This window comes from Chlamydomonas reinhardtii, chromosome 12 (assembly GCF_000002595.2).
Source record: "Chlamydomonas reinhardtii strain CC-503 cw92 mt+ chromosome 12, whole genome shotgun sequence".
NCBI classification, from domain to species: domain Eukaryota; kingdom Viridiplantae; phylum Chlorophyta; class Chlorophyceae; order Chlamydomonadales; family Chlamydomonadaceae; genus Chlamydomonas; species Chlamydomonas reinhardtii.
Genome location: NC_057015.1, coordinates 2642669 through 2662796, shown reverse-complemented (window position 1 = coordinate 2662796; position 20128 = coordinate 2642669). Strand labels below are relative to the sequence as shown.

The 20128-nt window shown below is 64.1% G+C and overlaps 4 protein-coding genes across 4 annotated transcripts; 2 read left to right on the top strand and 2 right to left on the bottom strand.

Annotated features, from left to right (window-relative positions):
* Positions 1–32: 32 nt before the first annotated feature.
* Positions 33–9244, bottom strand: CHLRE_12g504250v5 (uncharacterized protein). The gene is made up of 15 exons (XM_043068135.1): positions 8768–9244; positions 8425–8581; positions 8226–8251; positions 7945–8073; positions 7683–7773; positions 7189–7488; positions 6645–6984; positions 5893–6495; positions 4575–5589; positions 4221–4341; positions 3868–3905; positions 3565–3684; positions 3270–3289; positions 2623–3016; positions 33–2302 (listed from the first exon to the last, which is right to left on the bottom strand). The coding sequence occupies exons 1-15, from the start codon at positions 9071–9073 to the stop codon at positions 2249–2251; spliced, it is 3714 nt and encodes a 1237-aa protein (XP_042918232.1). The 5' UTR covers positions 9074–9244; the 3' UTR covers positions 33–2248.
* A 110-nt stretch (positions 9245–9354) lies between these two features.
* Positions 9355–10551, top strand: CHLRE_12g504302v5 (uncharacterized protein). Its single transcript, XM_043068137.1, has one exon. The coding sequence runs from the start codon at positions 9710–9712 to the stop codon at positions 9899–9901; it is 192 nt and encodes a 63-aa protein (XP_042918231.1). The 5' UTR covers positions 9355–9709; the 3' UTR covers positions 9902–10551.
* A 1-nt stretch (position 10552) lies between these two features.
* CHLRE_12g504300v5 (uncharacterized protein) lies at positions 10553–14464 on the bottom strand. The gene is made up of 7 exons (XM_043068136.1): positions 14297–14464; positions 14166–14228; positions 13012–14061; positions 12361–12742; positions 11970–12157; positions 11460–11689; positions 10553–11338 (listed from the first exon to the last, which is right to left on the bottom strand). Exons 3-7 carry the CDS (start codon positions 13843–13845, stop codon positions 11056–11058), a joined length of 1917 nt encoding a protein of 638 aa, XP_042918230.1. The 5' UTR covers positions 13846–14061; positions 14166–14228; positions 14297–14464; the 3' UTR covers positions 10553–11055.
* Positions 14465–14585: 121 nt separating this feature from the next.
* CHLRE_12g504350v5 (uncharacterized protein) lies at positions 14586–20120 on the top strand. Its single transcript, XM_043068138.1, has 10 exons — positions 14586–14927; positions 15202–15301; positions 15636–15802; positions 16204–16321; positions 16611–16696; positions 17469–17569; positions 17769–17812; positions 18124–18255; positions 18597–18668; positions 18900–20120. Exons 1-10 carry the CDS (start codon positions 14800–14802, stop codon positions 18954–18956), a joined length of 1005 nt encoding a protein of 334 aa, XP_042918229.1. The 5' UTR covers positions 14586–14799; the 3' UTR covers positions 18957–20120.
* Positions 20121–20128: the final 8 nt, after the last annotated feature.

The following is a 20128-nucleotide window of genomic DNA, read 5'->3' as shown; positions in this document are numbered from 1 at the left end:
CTGGAGCAAAATCAGCTGGTTTCTGTACTTGAAACAAATACATACTAGGTCAGCTATGACCTGCAGGAGGCTGCCAGAGTGCATGCGCAGCTAAAACCTTGTCTGTCTCGCTCTTGCGCGCGCAAATGTACACACCAGCAACACCATCACATCACCTAAACTGCCGTTGATATCGACACGGGCCCTCGCTGCCTCTCTCGCCCACTGTACGCTGGCCCCGCGGGGTAGCATCCTGCAGCGTGCGGGGTTCCTGAGGCAGGCCGACTTGACCATTAGGCACAGTCGCTGCTCGTAGTCCAGCATGCACGCGGTGATGCACCAAACGCACGGTTGAGTTCCTCTGCGTGACTGCAGGGTTCCGTGTGGTCAACCGTCCGGGGGGGGGGCTGGCGGCCGACCTGGTCTGCGGCCGACCTGGTCTCACGCCTGGTCTGCGTCCACGATGGTCACCAGCGACTTGTCGCAGGCCTTACAATGTTCCCTTTGCAAGCAACGGCGTGTTCATCCGACTTCATAACTGGGTGACATAGGCTCGTGCTGCCGCGCCTGCGCGGGGGTGGCGGCAGGCGCACATTGACTGGCTGTACCAGCAGCAGGCAGGTCGTGGGACGACCAGAATGTGTGCTGTACGTCGTCGGGCCACAGTCTGTGACTTGCATGGGGGCTGGCTGAAAAGCTTGCCTTTCTAATACCCCAATTGTGAGGTGCATAGTGTGCAACTGTGCGTGGGCGGTCTAATGCCCTGGTGGTCCTGGTTGGTGAGGTTATGGCGGGGATGTGAAGACTGCGTTGGTTACACGAGGGACCTTGTGACGCAGCTCACAGGCCAGCGAACACGCACTAGTACGGACTACGGACGCCCTGCTCTAGGGCTCTAGGGCGTGCCGCACCTGCAGCGCCAACAGCCTACTCTTATGCCTTGGGCTGGTAGGCCCGGCTCCTATCGCCCACCACCTAACCGCAATCCTCCCAAACGATTATCCGGCCCCGTTATCAGCACCGCTTTACCACAAATCAAAGCTGTTGTGGATGGCTGGCCGTGAACTGAGCGCCCACTGGGGCTGCTTGCTGGTGGCGAGCTGAATTGCTGGAGTTGGATGACAAATCCGGCACCCCCACCCACCCGCACCCCGACATCACACCTACCGTACGGTACTGGGTCGCACGTCAGCACATGCAGGGGTCTACAGCGTCCAGCCCAAAGTTGATAAGCCACCCCGCCCGAAACTTGATTTCCGGAGTCAAGGAGCGCCGTAGAGCCAGCACTTCTTGAGGCACGAAATTCTGACGATGGGGTGTGAGTGTACTTCATCTCCCCTAGTCCCCTCCGCTGCTCCACCTACACCATTATGGCTGACTCTGCCATGCCGCCATTGGTGCATGCAGCACGCACATAATGACACAATCACCAACTGTGCTGAGGAGCCAGGTTGCTTACTTGCAACCTGCAGGCTACAGGCTACTGCTCCCCTCATCCCCTGGGCTACGGCCGTTGCGTCGAACGCGGCCAGCAACCGAACGCCCTGCTTGCGGCTGGCAACCCATGCTGCCCGTGGCAGTGCATGCCTGCCACCTGGACGACAAGCCCGCCGTACACCGCTGCCTCACTTGCTTGACCAGCGCGCCAACCGCCCTGCATCCCCTGGTTTGAAACCTTTGCCCACACACGCCACCCCCACATGCCCGGGTTGGCTGGAGCCTCATTCACAAACGGTGCTCCGTGCCGTCGCATGCGAAGCTCCCTTGCCAATTCCGCCGGTTCTATTCTGCCCACTTAACACGTCTGAATCCTGCCGCACCCGTCTGCAACACAGCTATGATGTGACATGCCGACCATCAGGGGGGCGTCGCAAACACCGCACATTTGTGCCCCTTGGCCTGCCCATTCCCGTCCACCCAAGCATCCACCCTCGGCACGAAGCCTACCAGAATATGCTACTACAGCCTCAATTGCCCATACATGGTGGTGCCGCCTGCCACAAATTTGCACATTGGCATACCGTACAAACACACTGAACTACTGAAGCTTTGATAAGGGTACGACACTTACTGCCAACACAATCCTCGGGCTAAGAGTAAACTGAATATCGTTATAACGATCAGCGCATCCATTATACCATCGTTGTGTTCCGAAGACAAAGACGTGTACCGCGCACGCGTAGGTTGTTGGTGTCCACCAAAGTTTTGATTACCAGTTCAGCATCCATGATGAGTTCCAAGGTTCAAGGCATTCAAGCTCTCTACTTTATTAGTCCCCCGCCACAGCGCCGCCGCCTTGGGTAGCAAAGTGACCTTGCTCAAACTGCGAACCGGCGGGCGAACGTGCATAGCGGTTAGCGCTTGTGTGCCGCAACAAGTGGCAAGGCAGTGAAAGAATAGGTCCCACCTGCCTTGCCTTGTGTGTGCATCACGCCTTCCAGCCCTTCACATGGATGCACTACTAGGTCCAGCAGGGTCAAGCGACACACCGCACACCATGCCCCCGGACCTCCCTCCCTCCCTCCCTCCCTCCCTCCCTCCCTCCCTCCCTCCCTCCCTCCCTCCCTCCCTCCCTCCCTCCCTCCCTCCCTCCCTCCCTCCCTCCCTCCCTCCCTCCCTCCCTCCACGCTTGCACGCACGCACCTGCTGCCGAATCACGGTGAGCATCTTGGCCACCTCCGCCGCCGCCGGCCGCCGCGCGGGATCCTGTTCCCACATCATATCAATCAGGCGCAGCAGCTTCACCGGGGCCCGCGCCGGCACCGCCTGCCCCACCGGCAGGCGCCCATCTGCACCACCACCACCACCATCACCACCACCACCACCACCACTAGCCGCAGCCGCAGCCGCGGTTGCGGCCACGTCTCTTTCCAGGTCGTAGGGCCTGCAGCCGCGCAGCGCCAGTGCGGTGGCGATCTCCATCATGCTGTGTCCGTGCCAGGGCCGCCGGCCCACCAGCATCTCCGCCAGCATGACGGCCAGAGCAAACACGTCCACCTTGTGCGTGATCGCCACCCGGTTGCCCAGGTCCAGGCACCTGCAGGAGGGGGAGGAGCAGTGGTGTGGTTAACTCGGAACCAATCCCATGAGGAAACAGAAGAGCTGCAAGGAGAAGCAGTGGTGGCGGTTGTGTTGGGTGGGCGGGTGCTGGGGATGACACAGCGGGCAGCAGGCAGCGCTTGCGCCGTGCAACACGGCTTGTCGCTTCCCTTCCCACAAACACAAACGCACAAACACACATCCACAACTGTCTGGGCCGCAATAATGTCCGGCAGCACCCAGGTACTCACTCGGGTGCCATGTACGGCGGCTGCATGGGAGGGCGAGGGCGAGGGCGTGGACGTGGACGGGCATGCCACGCGGGTGCGGTAGGGGGGGGGGGGACACAATGAAGACATTCAGCCGCTGATCGTTAACCGAGCGAGGAGTTTGCGCATACCGCAATGTGCACTGCCGTCGCCGACCCACCTCAACCGCCAGCCCTCACCTCACCCGCCCTCACCCGCCCGCCCTCACTACGCACACCCGCCATCCAAGCACATCACCACCGCCCAGAGCCGCTCTTGGCCCCTGCTGAGCGCCTACCGTTCCCGCGTCTGGGTTCCTTGTGATGACGGCGGTGTCCAGCAGCCGCGACAGCCCAAAGTCCGCGATCTTGACGATGGGCCGCTCGCTATCGGGCTGGCTGATGAGCACGTTGGCGGGCTGTGTGGAGGGACGGCAGCCATCCGGAGCAGCACGGCAACAGGATGGGGACGGGTTTAAGTGAATCGGGTAAGTGCACAGCTTTGCCCGCACTACCGGTAGCACAAGCCTGGCGTGCGAACACTCAAGTCAACAGCGCAGCAGCCCCACACAGTCCACCCAAAGGGGCACACCACCACAGACCTTGAGGTCGCGGTGAGCAAGGTTCGGGTGCATGTACGCTGCGGGTCAGGGACACGTGACATAGCCGGGCAATCCAAGGTTCAGAAGGGCACCCACACCCACACCCGGTGTGTACACGCACACACAGTGTGTACGGTACAAGCACATTCAGTACACACACATGTGGCTACCGTACTCATGTCAGAGGGCCGACGCCCCAGCCTGCACCCGTACCCCACAGCATGCTTTGCCCGCGCAAATCCCGCCGTGCACGAGCACATGCTAGACCCACGACCTGTCTACCCTCCCCACGCGCGCGCACGCCCACCCATGAACTGTCTACCCTCCCCCCACACACTCGCGCGCACACCCACCCAGGCCACGCGCCACCTCAATGCCGATGTGCAGCACCAGCGACAGGGGCAGCAGCGACGTGGCAGCGGCCCCGCCTCTTCGCCCATACTGCAGCCGGTCCAGGCTCGTGTCCATAAGCTCCTACACACCGGCAGCATAGATCAAGTTTTCAGCCGCAGCAACAGCCGCTTCACTTGCAAGCAGGCAGGAAAATCAGGAACACGTCAGGGCCTTCCGCGCCGAGCACGGTACGCCGGGCCCCAAGCAGAACGTGGTTATGTGCTGGCCTGTCCAGCTGTCCTTATGCCGATTCGCGGATCGCAGCATGTGCCGCAGCCGGCGCCACACGTGTGAGAAGGCAGGGCAGCACTCACCATGACCATCAGCGGCGGCTCCGCGCACACAGCCAGCAAGCGGACGATGCAGGGGTGCTTGCACCTGGCAAGACAGTCCACCTCCTGTTGCAGCGTCCTCATCAGCCCCTCCCTCGAGCTGCTCCGGGCAGCCCCGTCCCGCTGCTGCTCCTCCGCCTCCTGCTGCTGTGGCTGGCGTTCCTCCTGGGACCGGTGCTGCTGTAGCAAGGCCGCCGCATGCCGCGCGGGAGAGCCCTGCTGCGCTGGGCCCGCGCCGACCCCACCGCCACCGCCACCGTCCGCGAGCGGTTCCAATGCGGCAGCGCTAGTCGAGCCATGCTCGCCCCGCGACACACGCTCCTCCAGACCGTCACCACCACCACCGCCATATGCGCCGCCGTCGTCGTCGCCAATCACCAGCAACCAATCCTGGGCGCCCCGCAGATTACGTGACTCCGCCAAGCCCTCATCACTGCTCAGGCCGCGGGCGGCGTCGACAGCTGCGCCGCCCCCGCCTCCGCCGGCGCTGCCTGCCGCCTCCTCCTCCGGGGCCTCCTCCTCAATGGCCTCGGGCATGCGCGCGCCCAGTGCTGCGCGCTGCAACGCCAACGATGCCAGCCGCCCGCCGCTGCTGCCTCCCGCGGATGAGGACGTTGACGGCCCCGTGAGGGTGCTGTCGCCACCTTCGCCGGGTGTTTCACCGAGTGCGTTGCGCTCGCAGGCGTTTGCGCCGCTGCTGCATGGCGGCTCGGTTGCGCTGGTGGAGATGTAGGTTGGACTGCAGATGTCCGGTGTGGAGGGGTGCTGCGGGTGTGCCGCGCCCGACACGGAAGGCGGCAGCGGCAGCTGCGGCACTACTGCTGCCTGCTGCTGTTGCGCTGGTGCCTCAGAGCCCGCCTGCTGGTGGGGTGGCGGCTGCTGGCCTCGCGGCGGCTGTGGCACGAGCTGTTGCTGCTGCTGTGCGGCGTTCAGCAAGCCCACGTGGCCTAGCATCTTGACCGCCACCAGCTGTCCGCGGAACATCCCACGATACACCCTGAAGACAACCGAGGGAAGTAGGAGCGGGGGGAAGAAAGTAGATGACGCAATTGCGACATGCGCACAGGTCGGGCGGCAGGGTACAAGGGGCGCAAGGCGCAAGGGGATGGGATGTGTAGTTGTGCCAAATGTGCCCCAAACCAACGCAAAGAGCATGCACGCAACGGGCAACGCATCCATTCAGCGTTCGTGGCAGGTCACGTTAGAGCACACATCTTCCCGAACCCAGCAACAGACAGTCCCTGACTCACGTACGCCAAAGCGCCCAGAATCCCACGCACGCGCGCACGCACACACGCACCTGCCGCACGCGCCCCGGCCTAGCGGCTCCCCAGGCAGCAGCTTCAGCTCGTCATTGTTGCCAGTGGTGGCGGCGGCGGCGCTGCCAGGCGCCGCCGCCGCCTTGCCCCCATCAGGCAGGGTGCCTTGCTCACGTGCTTCGCGGCTCAGGCGGCGGGTCGTCTGACTACTGCCGTTGCTATCCGCCTTCGTATCCCGAGGAGGCTGCTGCTGCCGCTGCCGGCCACTGCTCAGCTCAACCCGCTGCAGGTCCGTGCGGGCAGGCGTGAAAGGCGACAGAAGGCCCGACGAGTCCGTCCGTCCTGCAGCGGCGCCCGCCGCCTCGTAAGCGGCCTTAGCCACGGCATTGCCATCACCATAGGCGAGATTGGAAATAGCTGAGAACGTCGCCTGTCGTAAATCCGACTCCAGCAAAGACCGGGGCACAGTGGCGGCGCCCGGCACCCATACCGCTGATGAGGGAACTGCGGAGTTGATGGTGACGCAGACCGTGGGGCCGCTGCTGGTGCTGGTGCTGTTGTTTAGCTCCGTGGCTGACGCTGCTGGCTGGGCGTGCTGCAATCGGGCCATGTTGGCGGCAGCGACTGCAGCCGGCCCACCGGCCCTGCTGCCGGGCACAGCGCAGCAGGGAGGTCAGGTCACCCACGCACGCGCCGATGATAACAGTTGTGTTTGCCAAACAAGCGCAATCCTATTACTCTCGTATATGCAAGTTAGAACCGTGTGCAAGCCCGATGGGAATCCCTCACTCACTTTTCGCTGCTGCCGCTTCGGGCCCTCCCGCCGTCTCTGTCCATATCGCCGCCGGGCCCGCCGCTGTTGCCCAGCACCAGCGGCTGCTGGCCGCTGCTTCCACCCGCCCCCTGATGCGCCCTCCTGAGCCAACGCCACATGCCTCCTCCCTGGGATTGATCCTGGGACGGCCGCTGGTCGGCGCCAGGCTCCAATTGCGGGCTGGCGGCGGCGGGGCGCCCTGACGAATGGACGCTGGAGTCCCGCGCCGCCTTGAGCTGCTGTTGCTGCCGTGAGCGACGAGCACGGCTCCGCCACACGTAGGCCGCGGCAACGCCCAGCACCAGTATGACCACGGCGCCTGTTGCGCGTGGTGCACGCGAGGTTGGGGGGGGGGGTGCAGCCGTTCACGTGAAGAACGGAGTGATAAAGTTGGGGGGCAGACGGGCGGGCGGGCGGGCGGGCGGGCAAGCGGGCGGTAGACCGTAAGACCAAACTATTGCTCTCTACCGACCCGGTCTGTGTGTTGCACCAGCGCCTTCAAGGGCCTCGCTATCCACCTCACCTCCCAGAACGCCGACCACCACCGGCAGCCACCACGGCGTGCCGGACTCCGAGCCGCCTCCGCCGCCTCCGCCTCCGCCCGCTGGCCCCTGCGGCGCAGCCGTTGGATCCGCCGGAGTTCCCTGCGGGTCCCAGGGGCTGCCGCCGACGGCGCTCGTGCCGCCTGGCGGCGCCTCGCCCCGCGCTTCTGCGTCTGCCGACGCCTTGCGCGCGTTCAGCACCAGCTGCCGGCAGCCAGGCAAGGTGTACTGCGCGATGCAGTCGTTGCTGAGCAAGCTCAGGCAGGCGAGCGACGTGTTGACTGTGGGGACAGGGCGGGCGGGGGGCAGGGTGGACGCAGGCGGTGGGTCGGTAGCGGGGAGGAGCGAGAGGTGCCCAAGGGGCCAACGTACGTTTGCTGAACCTCGGATACCACCATGCAGGCGCCTTCCACCCTGCGCCCTCTCCAACCTCCGCCTCCCAGCGCCCACACTCGCTCCGCCCCTCCACCCTCACCGACTCGGACCAGGTAGTTTGACGGCACGGTGGCGCCCCCCAGCGCCGACAGCTCCGTCGCCTCCACCGCCACATCAATGATCATGCCCGTCTGCAGGGAGCGAACCGAGGGAAGTGCGGGGGGCGAGCGGGGCATGCTGTGGCGCCGTACAGCACGGGGCGAGCCGTTGGACGAGCTATCGAGGCGTGCTGGCAGCAGTGCCCACATGCAGCCACGTGCAGCCACGTGCAGCCACGCAAGCCAGCTGTGTGCCGTGCCCACCTCCGGGTAGCACTGCTGGGGGCGTGGCACGCTGGTGCTGTTGACGCAGCCCGTTTGCGGCGTCACCGGCAGCAGTTTGTTGGTCCCGGGGTAGTTGGGAGAGCGGGTGAGCCCCTGGTAGTTTTGATTCTTCAAGGATGAACGTTGGGTAAGTTAGGGCGGGAAGGTGAGCGTGTTTCTTTCGCTGGCAAGGCAATTGACGCGTCTAGCCGATTGACCCCTTACTCTGCTCCCCTCCCCCGCACTGCAACCCCTAATAACTTGCCCGCCCCGGCACTCACCCGTAACTGCTGCGGGTAACACATATCTGCACGGGCACAGCAGGCGGTTAGGGACAGCCGGGCAGCAATCCGTAACAATGGCACAGGTGCAAGTGGCGCCCCCCCCCCTGTTCTCCGGAGAGCGCGCATCTCTGCCTGCCTCTGCTCCACGCGCCCCTTGCGTCCCTCACACCGCTCGTGCCTCTTGCACCGCACGCACCAGCAAGTAGGATTCCCCCTTCGTTGATGAATGTCGCGCGCTCGCCGGGTAGACACGGCTCCAGAAGGTCTAGCCCGGGTGAGAGCACCACACGCAACCGATTCTGCGTTACGGCGGTGTTGATAAAACGCAAGGTCGTGCCATTGCCCAGACGCATCTGCGTGCGGTCGGGGCATGTGGCACTTTCAGCTTCTGATGTGGGATTGCAGTAACACGGGTGTACACGCGCTGGACACCATCACACCTGCGCTTGGGTCAGACACAGCCGCGTTCGCAAGCGCTTCAACCCCCGGGCCCTTGCAAGGGACCCCTGCCCCCGGTCGCCTTCAACGGATCCTCTCACCTTCCGAGAGATGTAGTTGAAGTCAATCAGGTAGCTCAGTCCAGGCTGGCTAACCACAGTGATATCCCGGGTGAGGACGACGGGGACGGGGGACGGAAGCCCCACCCAATCCGCTTCAAGGAGGTGGATATCTGACGCCATAAGAATGGTTGTGACGCTGTTGTTTGCGAAAGCCAAGGCGAGCTCCCGCCCGTTATGCACTTCGGTCACCGCGCCCCAGCCCGGCTGCACGGCCAGCAGCATCGTGAGAAAAGCTAGCTTGTCGATGCCGACAGCGCCCTTCGTGAGCGAGACCTCTTTCTCCATCCTAAGGCATTATGTGCGTACAGTGAATAACATGGTTCATGTAATATGGTACTGCGGCGTTTGCGAGCTCCCCTTCATAGCCATAATCCCTGAGACTTCATAGTCATGAGCATTCACACTCTCAGTTCATCCATAGTCCCAGAACTGACATGAAGTTCATACAGTTTGCAGTAGAGTGTATCTATGAGGGACATTGGGCGGAATTGGTCAAGCGCTGGGTCCAGTCGTTCCACCCGTCCGCATTCGAGTCTACCGGACGTCACGGCATGACCTCTCTCGGAATGACGCCGAATTGTTGCAGATCGGTAGCGTTGCAAAGTTGTAGTTGTTTCAATCGCGCCTGGCCTAAATAGCTGCGGGGACAAAACATCGCGACCGAGCTCGGCCGGGCCCGCCAAAGCGCCCGTCTTAGTACCTTATACAAGCCTCTAGGGCTCATCCCCTAGCCCGCGAGCCTTGGCTCGCGTGGGGGCGCACAACATCTTAGTTGTCGACCTTGGCTTTCGTTTCCAAATTTTTGTCGCCTGCTCCGGGCGCTTTTATCAGATTGGTTCAGACAGGGTTGGGGTTCAGACAGGCGCTCAGCGCCGAGCTTTGGGTTCGAAGTTCCATGGCGGCCCGCGGGCGGCTGGTCGCATGAGTTCTTCGGTGTTGTGTTGTCAGTGGTTTCTGTGTTTGCAGGTAGTGGGTAGCCCTCGTGGTCGCCCTTGGCCCGGCGCAACGGCTGGCGCATCGGTGCCTCGCCTGTGTGCTCCTCGGCGCCTTTCCTCGTGGCGCCCAGTCAGCCGTCGTCTCTGTCTGCGGTCTTCCTGGCTCTGCAGATTTTAGCCCTGGGGGTTTTAGCTCGCAGCATACGGTTCACGGACCGGTAGGCGCGTGGTGACCGCAGTCGGGTAGTCCCGGGTTTGGGGTGTGTGTGCACGGGCGGCTGTTGCCCGGGCGCCCGGGCGACTGTTGGCTCTTCTCGTCTCCGAGTGCCGCTGGGGCTTGTGTGGAGGGTCGGCCTGGGTCGTTGGTTGGACGGATGGGGGGTGGTGCGCCCTTTGAGAGGGGCTGTGGTGTGCTGTGGCTTGGTGGTGTTTCGGCTTGGCTTCCGGTTCCAGTTGTGCCTCGGCACAGACTATCAGACATGGGCCTTCGGGCCAAGACATTGCGCGTCTCTGACGCCAGCCATCGTCTTCGGACGTGATATTTGTGTGGTGCTTGCGTTTGATGGGGCTGTCGGCAGACCACTGGCCTGTCGTTCCTTGTTTTGCGTTGGTGCTGCCGCCAAAAGACCTAAACGAGATGAGGGGTGTTACGTGGCGGTGGGGCTTTGGCGGGCTTCGGCTTGGCTTCGACTCATGCGCGTAACGCTATGAAGGTCGGCAGTCAACCAGGGGGTGGGTGTTTCTCTCTGGGCCGGAGACGGTCCCTCGCGGCGTGGGTACGGTGTGCCCCCGCTTGTCGGACTGTCCCTTCAATTGTAATTCGCATCCTTAGTACCTTAGCTTCTACATTGCAGCTTTCTGGCGCGGCGTAGCTTGCCGCGCCCGGCTCCGACAGGGTTCCATGGCGCCAAAACCACCGCCCGGCCGCCCGGAGCGGGTTTCTTCGTACGCCCCCTTCCGGCAGCAGAGAAGCCCCCTTCCGCGCTACTATGCTACCACGCCTGCACTTCATTCACCACAGGTTGGCCCCGTGCCCCGAGTTGTCCTGCCAGTTCCCGACAGGTCGACGACCTCTGCTGGCCTCGTACCACGACCAAGCGCATGCCACTGATCGCTCCTGTGCCATCCTGAGCCCTGCCAAAATCACAACTGCCTGCGATACTGATTACATTGCCATAGTTGCCCTCATCCGGTGCTCCGCGCCTGTCATACAACCATCAGCCACAGCCCTAGCCCTCGGCATCCGTAACCGCACTCTCGCTCTCGCCTCACCTGCGCGTCGTGTAGCTGTAGCTGACCCTTTCTGAAACGTGTGCACAGATCATCCCTCCCTCATTGCTCCCCAGCCGCCACAGCCGCACCCTCTGCCGGCGCCGCCGGTGCCGCCGGCGCCGCCGCCGCTGCCCCGGCGTCAGCAGGCGCTGCGCCGCCCTCCGCCTCGCCCTGCGCCTGCGCCTCCTGCTGTGCCTGCTGCTGCTGGCGCTGGCGCTCCTCCGCCGCCATCATCTCCTGCGCCGCCGCGAACGCCGCCGCGTCCTCGGGGTTGAAATTCCACGCGGGCAGCAGCGAGGTGATGAAGCCCACGATGAACACCAGGATCTCAGCAAATACGCCCCTGCGCGTTTGGCGTGACACACAACAACATTTCAGGCATTGCGAGGCCAAGGCGAACATGACTCATACACGATGCGATGATAGTGCAATGCGTTGCGCCTGCGCGGGTGACGGGAACGCACCTGCGCTGAGCCTGCTGCTGTGCCGCCGGCGCCCCACCGGCGCCAGCCGCCGCGCCCGCTCCGCCGCCAGCGGCGCCGCCTGCCGCTGCCGGCGCGGCGCCGCCGCCTGGCCGCGGCTGCGGCATGGCGTGGATCCCCCGCATGAGGCGGCGGAAGGGCGCCCAAGTGGAGGTGATCCACAGCACCAGCCCGCCAATGAGCAGCGCCAGGAAGCGGTGCCACGTGTAGTGCTGTGGGTGCGGCGTGTGGAAAGACGCAGGCAAAGGTGCGGAAATCAAGCCCCGGTCCATGCTGACCCACCCCAACCCCCAACCCTGCACCTATTACTTCATACTCGCATACTACCAGGACATTTCGGCATCGTCACCAAGATAAGCCAAGAGTGCGCTATGGAAGATGCCTAGATAAGACCTCAGCTCACCATCGGGTTCAATGCACGGTGTGCAGTGACCAGGACCCGTTCTGTTGTTCTGTTTTTACACACACAAGCACACAAATGTACACACGCACCTGGTACAGCACCATGGCGAACACCAGCACCTGCAGCAGCACCCGCGCGCTGATGCGGATGGTGAACACGCGCGGCCGCCGCGCGCCCGCCGCCCGCAGCGCCGCCGCCGCGCCGTTGCGCGCCGCCGCCTGGTCGTTACCCACGGCCATGGCCATGGGCGCCAGCACCACGCGCCGCCGCTGCCGGGCTGCGGTGAGGCACACACGTAGGCCGCACGTGAGTATGCGCGCGAGGGATCCGGGCGGAAAGCAGGAGCGTGAGGGCGAGAGAGCAGACGGCGGTGGTGCAGGGGGGCCGGCGGTAGCTTCCCAGGACACACAGGCTGAAGACCGCAGCCCATGGGCCCAGTGACCCCGGCACACGGTGCCCGCCCGCACCCCCTCCGCGCACCTTGCTCCCCTTCACGAGCTGCTCCCGCCGCGGCCGCCGCAGCCGCCGCAGCCGCCACGCCGTCGCGCCCGGCCGCCCGCCGCGCAGCCGCCACCGCGGCCCCCGCCGCAGTATGGTAGTCCAGCTGCTGTAGAAGTTCGTTCAGGTTCGCGGCGGTCAGCGGCGTGCCTCCGGGTCCCAGACCTCTATTTAGCGTCATGCCCAGGTGCGGGTCCATGGTGATGCTGTAGCCCTGGGCGCCGGCGCCAGCGGGCTGGGCGGCAGTGCCCGCGGCGCCCTGGAAGGCGGGGAAGCCAGCGGCACCCATGGCTTGGTAGTAGTAGTTCTGGGCGTGCGCGTAGGGGTACGCGCCGTATTGGGCGTAAGGGGAGAGGTAGCCGACCTGTGTGTGTGTATGTGTGTGTGTGTGTGTGTGTGTGTGTGTGTGTGTGTGTGTGTGTGTGTGTGTGTGTGTGTATGTGTGTGGGGGGGGGGGTGCGCGCGCGCGTGTGTGTGCATGGCATGACACGACAGGGCGCATGGTGACAAGCCTGACAGCAGAGCGGAGCTGAGCGCCGCAGCTTCCGGCTGGTCCTGTGCGCGGCGCACAGCCGCCGGCGGTCTACGGTGTAGCTCACAGCCTCAGGCTCACAGCACCACGTGCAACCTCACCTGGCCGTATGCCGGAATGAACATGGGCACGTACGCGACCTGCTGGGCAGGGTCCACCCCCGCCGAAGCGGCCTCCGCCGCAGGCGCCGACGTGGACGGCCCCGCTCCCGCGCCCGAGCTCGCCTCTGACTCAGCGACGGCCGCGCCCTTGCCGCCACTTGCACCGGCACCGGCGCCGGCAGCGCCACCGCTGCTGCCCGTTGCGACCGCGGCTGCCGTTTCGGCCGCCGCTGCCCCGGCGCCGGGCTCGGCTGCCGAGGCCACCGCCAGCGCTGCCAGCGCGGCGCTGTAGGCCGCCTGGTACACGCCCCCTACCACAGGGTTGTAGTAGGGCGTGAAGGCCATGCCACCTAGCGCCGCGGCCGTTGCCGCGGCCGCGGCGTTGTCCATACCATGCCCCTGCGCCTGCGCCTGTGCAGGTGCAGACGTGGACGCGGCTGCGGCCGGTGCCGCCGTCCCCGTGGCCGACCCAGATGCGGTTCCAGGCGCTGCCGCGGGATGGGCGGCCGCTGGGGCGGCGGGTTGGCGGCCGGCGAAGCCGGGGAAGCCTGGCGCGAAGGCGGCCCCCGCGCCGGCCACACCGTGCGCCCCGAACAGGTTCGCTGGCAGCACGCCCAGCAGGCCTGGGAAGCCCGCCGCGCCGCCCCAGCCCGCCTGAAGCAGCGCGGCAGCCGCAGCCGCCTCGTCTAACTCCACTTGGGGAGCCCCGCCGTGGCCGGCTGCGGCATGTGCCGCTGCGGCCGCTTGGCCGGCCGGCGTTGCGGCGCCGCTGGTGCTGGCGCCTGCGGCGCCACTTGGCGCAGATGCTGCGCTGCCAGAAGCGGTGGGCGCCATCCGTGTGGGGGGCAGGACCGGCCGTGTGGAGGTGCTTGCACCTGCAGCACCTCCACCCAGTTGCTGCCCCGGGAGCGGCGCCACCGGCCGGTAAGAGGACGAGGAGGACGCTGCGCCGCTGTCCTGACCACTGCGAGCTGGGGTGGGCGCTCCCGAGGTTGCAGGTTTCTGCTTGATGACCAGATGGATGCTGTGCGGTCCTTCAGGCGCATCATGCTGCACGTAAAGGCCAACAGCAGGTCCAGCACGTCGTGAGACAAGGGAATTCGCCCGCACAAAACATGCCGAGCGATCCTGGGACCATGCGGTCCGCTGCATACCTTGCTCACGAGGTCCCTCAGCTTCGCCGTTGGGTCCTTTAGAACCTTGCCACCATAGATGAGCTGCAATCAAGGAGAAAGGTTGAGGAAAGGACGTTGCTGCAGCGTGTCCGCACGACGTGTGCACCCACCGTTTGGTCTGCCGGTGCTGGTTTTCCGTCGTATGCTTCGCTTAGACGCTGTTGCAGCTCTGCAATCGTCCCATCAAGGCGGAACTGCAAGCTGAAGTGCTGGTTCGCCCGCGAAGGGTTCTTTATAACAAGCGTTGTGTCATCAGAGGCAGCCATTTTCGGCCAGAGAAATAAATAGGTTTCGCTGGCAGGCAGCTGCACAAGAAGAGGTCAAGGTCTCATCCAACTGCCTAGATGTACGCAGGCATTCTCCAGGCGTCAAGCCTATAAATAAATGTTCAATCATATACCATTCGTAACCAGTCTCTGCCAAGCAAGCGTGCTTCGACTGCAACACAATCCACGCAAACATTCGGAAGACGGAGTTTAGGTTTGAGCTCGGCCGGTCGCTGACTTCACCCGTAGTATTGTCGAACTCTTGTGGCTGAAGCGACACGCCCAGCGCACCGTCCCGTTCTCGGAGAGGCTTCCGCACGTGCCACCGAGCGACACGCTGCGCACCCATGGCCGCTGTCCTCCCGCCGCTCGCGGAGCACATGGTGCTTAGCACCCAGCCATCAGAGGAATACCTGGGTCCTTATGGAGGGAAGACAGAGTTTGTGAAAAACAAACACGGCCTGAACATCTGCCGGTGAGTCGGGGTTCGGGCCTTCGGGGGAGAGAGGGAGACCAGAGTGGGAGACGCACCCCGCTCGTGCCATCTACCTCGTACTCCGTGCCCTAGTCCGCGCTCTTTCCCATGGATTCTCGCATCCCACATCGACCGGGCTAGCTGCTGTCAACATGCACCATACTCTCTCCACAACGCAACCCCCCTCTCACCACGGCACGTTCATTCTACGCAAGCCAGCAAGAGAGAACCCGCCACCTCCCCCGTCCGGCCCCGGCGCACCCGCACTCCGCAGGTACTTCTGGCCGGTGCCGCCGGACGTGACGCCACGTGGCATCGTGGTTCTGGCACACGGCCACGGCTGCTACCTCGCGTTCGACTACCTTCGGCCCCAGGTAGGGCCCGCACACGGGCATGTGTCTTGCAGGGCGCGTGAGCTGGGGCCGGGAAGTAGGGACTGGGGTGGCAAGAGGGAAAAGGACGTGGGTCCAGAGTGAGCTCAGTCTTTGCCAGCGCGCGTCTCCCCCCCTCAAGTCGGGCTAGACATAGGCAGGCATGCCGCATAGGAGGTACTCAGCAATCAGCCACACCGCTGTGAGCCCCCCCCCAAGCCATCGCCGCCTTCAGACACATGCATTCGCCGACCACGTGCCGTACCCCGGCCCCAACCTCCTCCCCTCCCTCCCTCCCAACCAACCCCCGATCCTTGCACTCACACTTACGCCGCAGGGCCCTGGCAAGTTCTGTGTGTACTCTGGGTCATTCGTGGCGGCCCTGAACGCAGCCGGGTACGCTGTGGCCGGCAACGACGACCGCGGCGCGGGCCGCAGCGAGGGTCTGCGCTGCTACTGCGACTCCTTTGACGACTACGTGGAGGACCTGGTTGCTACTGCCAGGTGCGGGGGGAGGAGGAGGGGGGTACGGGGGGAGGGGGGTTGCAGGAGGAGGAGGTGTGGGAGGAGGGGGGGCAGGAGGAGGGGTGCGGGAGGAGGGGATTGCAGGAGGAGGGTGTGTGGGAGGTGGAGGGTGCAGGAGGAGGGGGTTGCGGGAGGAGGGGGGTTGCAGGAGGAGGGGGTGCGGGAGAAAGGCTGCGGGAGGAGGGGGGTTGCAGGAGGAGGGGGTGCGGGAGAAAGGCTGCGGGAGGAGGGGGTTGCAGGAGGAGGGGGTTGCAGGAAGAGGGGGTGCGGGAGGCTGCGGGTTGCACTGCTGGTGGGGCCGTTTCACCTCGGGCTCGGCCGCACACCTCTCCACCCTGAAATGGTGGAAGCAACCTAACCCACATGCATCCCCCGCGCAGGGCCAGTCGGGAGGTGCCTCTGCGCGGCTTCTCGGCGCCTGCGCCTGCGGGTGCGCCGCTGTTCGCCATGGGGCTGTCCCGTGGCGGCGCGGTGGTGCTCACGGCGGCGCTCAAGGAGGTGAGGCTGTGCGGGGGGTGAGGTGCGGCCGCGGGGGAGGTGCGGCTGCAGGGTTGGCGTAGCCAGGCACAGTAGTATAGTAGACGCGTTGTTACCGATGTCCAGCGGCCAGCTCCAGCGCGTAGACCCGCCGAATGCTGCTGCTGCTACTCTCCCATTGGGGGGGCTGCGGGGGTGGCGACAGGCCGCATGAGGGCGCATACGATAATGTATAAAACGCTTGGGACCCCTGTCCTATCACATACCCGGCATGGCTGCCCCCCCCCCCAACAACGCCATCGCTGCGCAGCCGTCCCTGTTCTCCGGCTGCATCTGCCTGGCGCCCATGGTGTCGCTGGAGAAGGTGGCCCGGCAGGGACTGAACCCCTACCTCAGGTGCGTGCGTGCCTGCCTGCGTGCGTGCGTGCCTGCGTGCCTGCGTGCCTGCGTGCCTGCGGGGTTTGGATTTGAAGGAGGGAGGGAGGCAGGATTGGAGGGCGGTCAGGTGCGGGGCACATCGTAGTGGCCTCCTGTTTTGAGCGCCGGGGCATCAATACCACGCACCCCTGAAAAAACAATTTTTCCCCACGCACCCCCGAACCGGCAACTATTTTGCACCACGCACCCCCCTGGAAACTGCGTGTATTGTGGCCTTCAACTGTGTGTGTGTGTGTGCTCGGGGGGGGGGGGGCGGGGCACGCGTTGCTAGCCTACGCAGTGGTTAAACTGCACACCTTAACGTGCGTGCTGCAACCGCCACCGCCACTGTCATTGCTATTGCCACCGCGGTAACTGCCCCAGCCCCAGCCCCAGCCAGGCTAAAACATCGACGCTTTAGGTGGTGATACTCTGTAGTCATATATGTAGCACTAGCGCTAGCTGGTAAAATGACGATTTGGCGATTTTGGCAGCACGGCACGCCCCAGATGGGTATTTCTGCGGAACCCCGCACCCCTCCCGAAACAATTCCTGCAGAACCCCGCACCCCCCCTCAGGTGCGTGGTATTTCGGGTTTTCTGATAAAATAATTAATTACATGCGGGGTGATCGCGGCAAGGTACGGTACGGTTATACGGTTCGTCGTGCGTGTACGTTGGTGCAACAGCCCAGCGCTCATACCTCACCACCTGCAAGCTCGGTCACACGTACGCACCTGCACGGTGCACAGGCCTCTGGGTCGGCTGCTGAGCTGGCTGATGCCCGAGGTGGCGCTACTGAGCACCAACCGCAACACCAAGTTCCCAGACCTGCAGGAGGCCTACGACGTCGGTGAGTGGCTGCGCGTGTGTATGTGTGTGTGTGTGTGTTTGTAAGGGATAGTGGATACCCAAGACGTGTGGGCCCCCAGCTGCATGCATACCGACATCCAGAGGGGGTGAGGGGAACTGCCACGAGGCTCATGCAGGCTCGGGTGGAAAGCGCCGTGGCGCTAACCGCCAACCCCGCCCCGCCCCCGCTGCACACGCAGACCCCAACTGCTACCACAAGAACACACGCGTCCGGACTGCGCAGGTGGGTGCAAGCACGTGGCGTCACGTCCGGGCCGGCCCGGTTCACGCCCGCCGCCCCCTCCCCTCCCCTCCCCTCATATGCGGCTGCAGTTTTTCCTTGCAGCGCGACTGCTTCCTTACGGGATTGGTTCAAAGTTAATCCCCTCCCCTCCCCTCCCCCGTTGGGCTTGGGCGTACCCCGACACCCCGTCCCCAGCCCACCTACCCTTGCTCACTTCCTCTCCTCCCCTCCCCTCACCCCCGTTTTCCTTCCCCTCCCGCATCCACACACACACACACACACACACACACACACACACACCTACCCCGCAGGAGTACCTCCGCGCCACCGAGTGGCTGGCCGCCCACACCGGCGAGCTGTCGCTGCCGCTGCTGCTGTTCCACAGCGAGGGCGACACGCAGACAGACCCAGAGGGAACCAAGAGGCTGTACGCGCTGGCGCAGGTGCGGGTGTGCGCGTGGGTGGGTGGGTGGGTGGGGGGGGGGTTAGGTGGGGGGGGGGGGGTAGGTGGGGGGTGCATGGGTGGGTGGGTGGGTGGCTGGATGGGTGGATGGGTGCGTGTGCACGTGCGTGCAAGGGGCGGGCAGGGGCTTGTTGTGGCTGTCATTTTGCGGAGTTGCAACAAGGAGCTGCTGCTGCTGCTGCTGATTTTGTCGATGGGCCGCATTGCTAATATTGGGTGGTGCTCCATGGGTTGTGTGGTGCTCCATGCGACCATGCGACCATGTGGCGTGGCGAAGGCCTGACCCGCAGCCCGCTGCCCGCCGTGCCGCGCCGCATGCAGAGCAAGGACAAGACGTTTGTGGCGCCTGAGGGCATGTGGCACATCATTCTGAAGGAGCCCGGGAACGACAAGGTGCGCGGGCGCACAGCGGTTGTGTGTGGTAGGGAGGGTACCGGTAGTCGTGGCCAAACCCAGGATCATCCGACGCTCAGGAAGGGGCGTACAAAATTATACCGGTACGGTTGCAGGGAAGGAAAGGCGTGTAGTTACCGGTATGCCGTAGGGCCTAACTGATGCCTGGATGCATTTGTTGCTTGTGTGGTGGGCGGCTGACCCGAAGTCTTCAACTCTGGTTACCCGCAGGTGAAGGCGCAGGTGCTGCAGTGGCTGGACGAGCACACCACACCCAAGGCTACGTGAGGGTACGGAGCGGCGGCTACGGGGCTGCAGGGCTGAAGCAGGCGCAAAACTGGCTCAACTGCCTCCCGTTGCGGTGGGGAAGCTCGTGCTCTCTGCTGCGGAGGCGGCGGAGGCGGTGGAAGCGGTGGCAACGTTGGCTCCTGGCGCTGGCAGCCCACGCGGTGACCTGTGACCGGTACGAGTGCGCGCGAGGGTGCTGGTGCTGGTGCTGGTGTTGGTACCTGGTAACAGGTGATGGTCTACCCCGCGCGACCGGGTGATCTGTACGGCCGGCAGTCCGGCAGCGTGCGTGTGTGGCGATGCAGGTAGAGAGTTGAGGCAGGTTAGGGGTGCTGGGTGAGTGGGACGGCGCCGGGGTGACAGGCAAGGAACGATGTACTTCATCAGCATCAGTTAGTTCCACACAACTGCTTTCATGTTACTCCTCGTGACAGTGTATCATTCTCGTCAAATCATATCTTTTCGTGTCATAGGTATTGCGTGTATCCAATATTGGTTGAGCCAGGTCGAGAGGTATGGCTGGGGTGTGGGGGGTCCAGGTGAGGAACCTGTATGTAACATTTCAGCACGCGCCTGAAGGGTTGGCATGCGCCTCCCTGCGTTACTCTTATAATGTACTATATTGTTCGCATGATAGCATGTGTCGTACTGTCACTCTCGGTGTCGCGCGGCAGCAGTCGTGGTGTCGGTGGGGGATGGCCGTGTGTGTGCGGGGGTGCGGAGCGTGCCGTGGTGCACTCTTGGGTTTCGTGCCGGCATGCCACTTGTTACGCGAGTACGGCTCCTGTTGCTTGGCTTGTGGAGCCCGGGTGTTTGGATTCGCTGATACTATTGCGGTGGGACATGATGCGGCTTGACGAGGCAGGTGTGGTTTAAGAGCGCGGCACCCAAAACACAAGCACAGCGGTACGTGTAACGTGGCATTCGCACACGCCACCATCCCGTGCGCCGGCCTGAAGTCTAGTCACAGGTACGTAGGCTGTGAGCTGTGCGCGGCGTTCGTTGCCGAACACGTGCGGGTGTGTGTTTGCCATGTAGGGAGTCGTGGGAGGGAGTGAGGGACCCCGGATGAGGTAGCCCCGGATTGCCAGGGGGCCACTTCAGTGACTAGACCTTTCTTTGCGCTGTATTTCCGCTGCAAAACTTGTAGCTTTCTGATTGTGAACATTGCA

Coding starts and splice junctions, on each gene's coding strand:
- CHLRE_12g504250v5 (XM_043068135.1), bottom strand. CDS start 9,073: ATGGAGAAAGAGGTCTCGCTCACGAAGGGCGCTGTCGGCATCGACAAG. Junction 8,252..8,424: donor AGGGGGAATCCTACTTGCTG/GTGCGTGCGGTG, acceptor GTGCCCGTGCAG/ATATGTGTTACCCGCAGCAG. Junction 6,985..7,188: donor GGTGGTCGGCGTTCTGGGAG/GTGAGGTGGATA, acceptor CACGCGCAACAG/GCGCCGTGGTCATACTGGTG.
- CHLRE_12g504302v5 (XM_043068137.1), top strand. CDS start 9,710: ATGAGTTCTTCGGTGTTGTGTTGTCAGTGGTTTCTGTGTTTGCAGGTA.
- CHLRE_12g504300v5 (XM_043068136.1), bottom strand. CDS start 13,845: ATGGCGCCCACCGCTTCTGGCAGCGCAGCATCTGCGCCAAGTGGCGCC. Junction 12,158..12,360: donor AGCTCGTGAAGGGGAGCAAG/GTGCGCGGAGGG, acceptor GCCTCACCGCAG/CCCGGCAGCGGCGGCGCGTG. Junction 11,690..11,969: donor TCGCCATGGTGCTGTACCAG/GTGCGTGTGTAC, acceptor CCGCACCCACAG/CACTACACGTGGCACCGCTT.
- CHLRE_12g504350v5 (XM_043068138.1), top strand. CDS start 14,800: ATGGCCGCTGTCCTCCCGCCGCTCGCGGAGCACATGGTGCTTAGCACC. Junction 15,803..16,203: donor GACCTGGTTGCTACTGCCAG/GTGCGGGGGGAG, acceptor TCCCCCGCGCAG/GGCCAGTCGGGAGGTGCCTC. Junction 16,697..17,468: donor GGACTGAACCCCTACCTCAG/GTGCGTGCGTGC, acceptor CACGGTGCACAG/GCCTCTGGGTCGGCTGCTGA.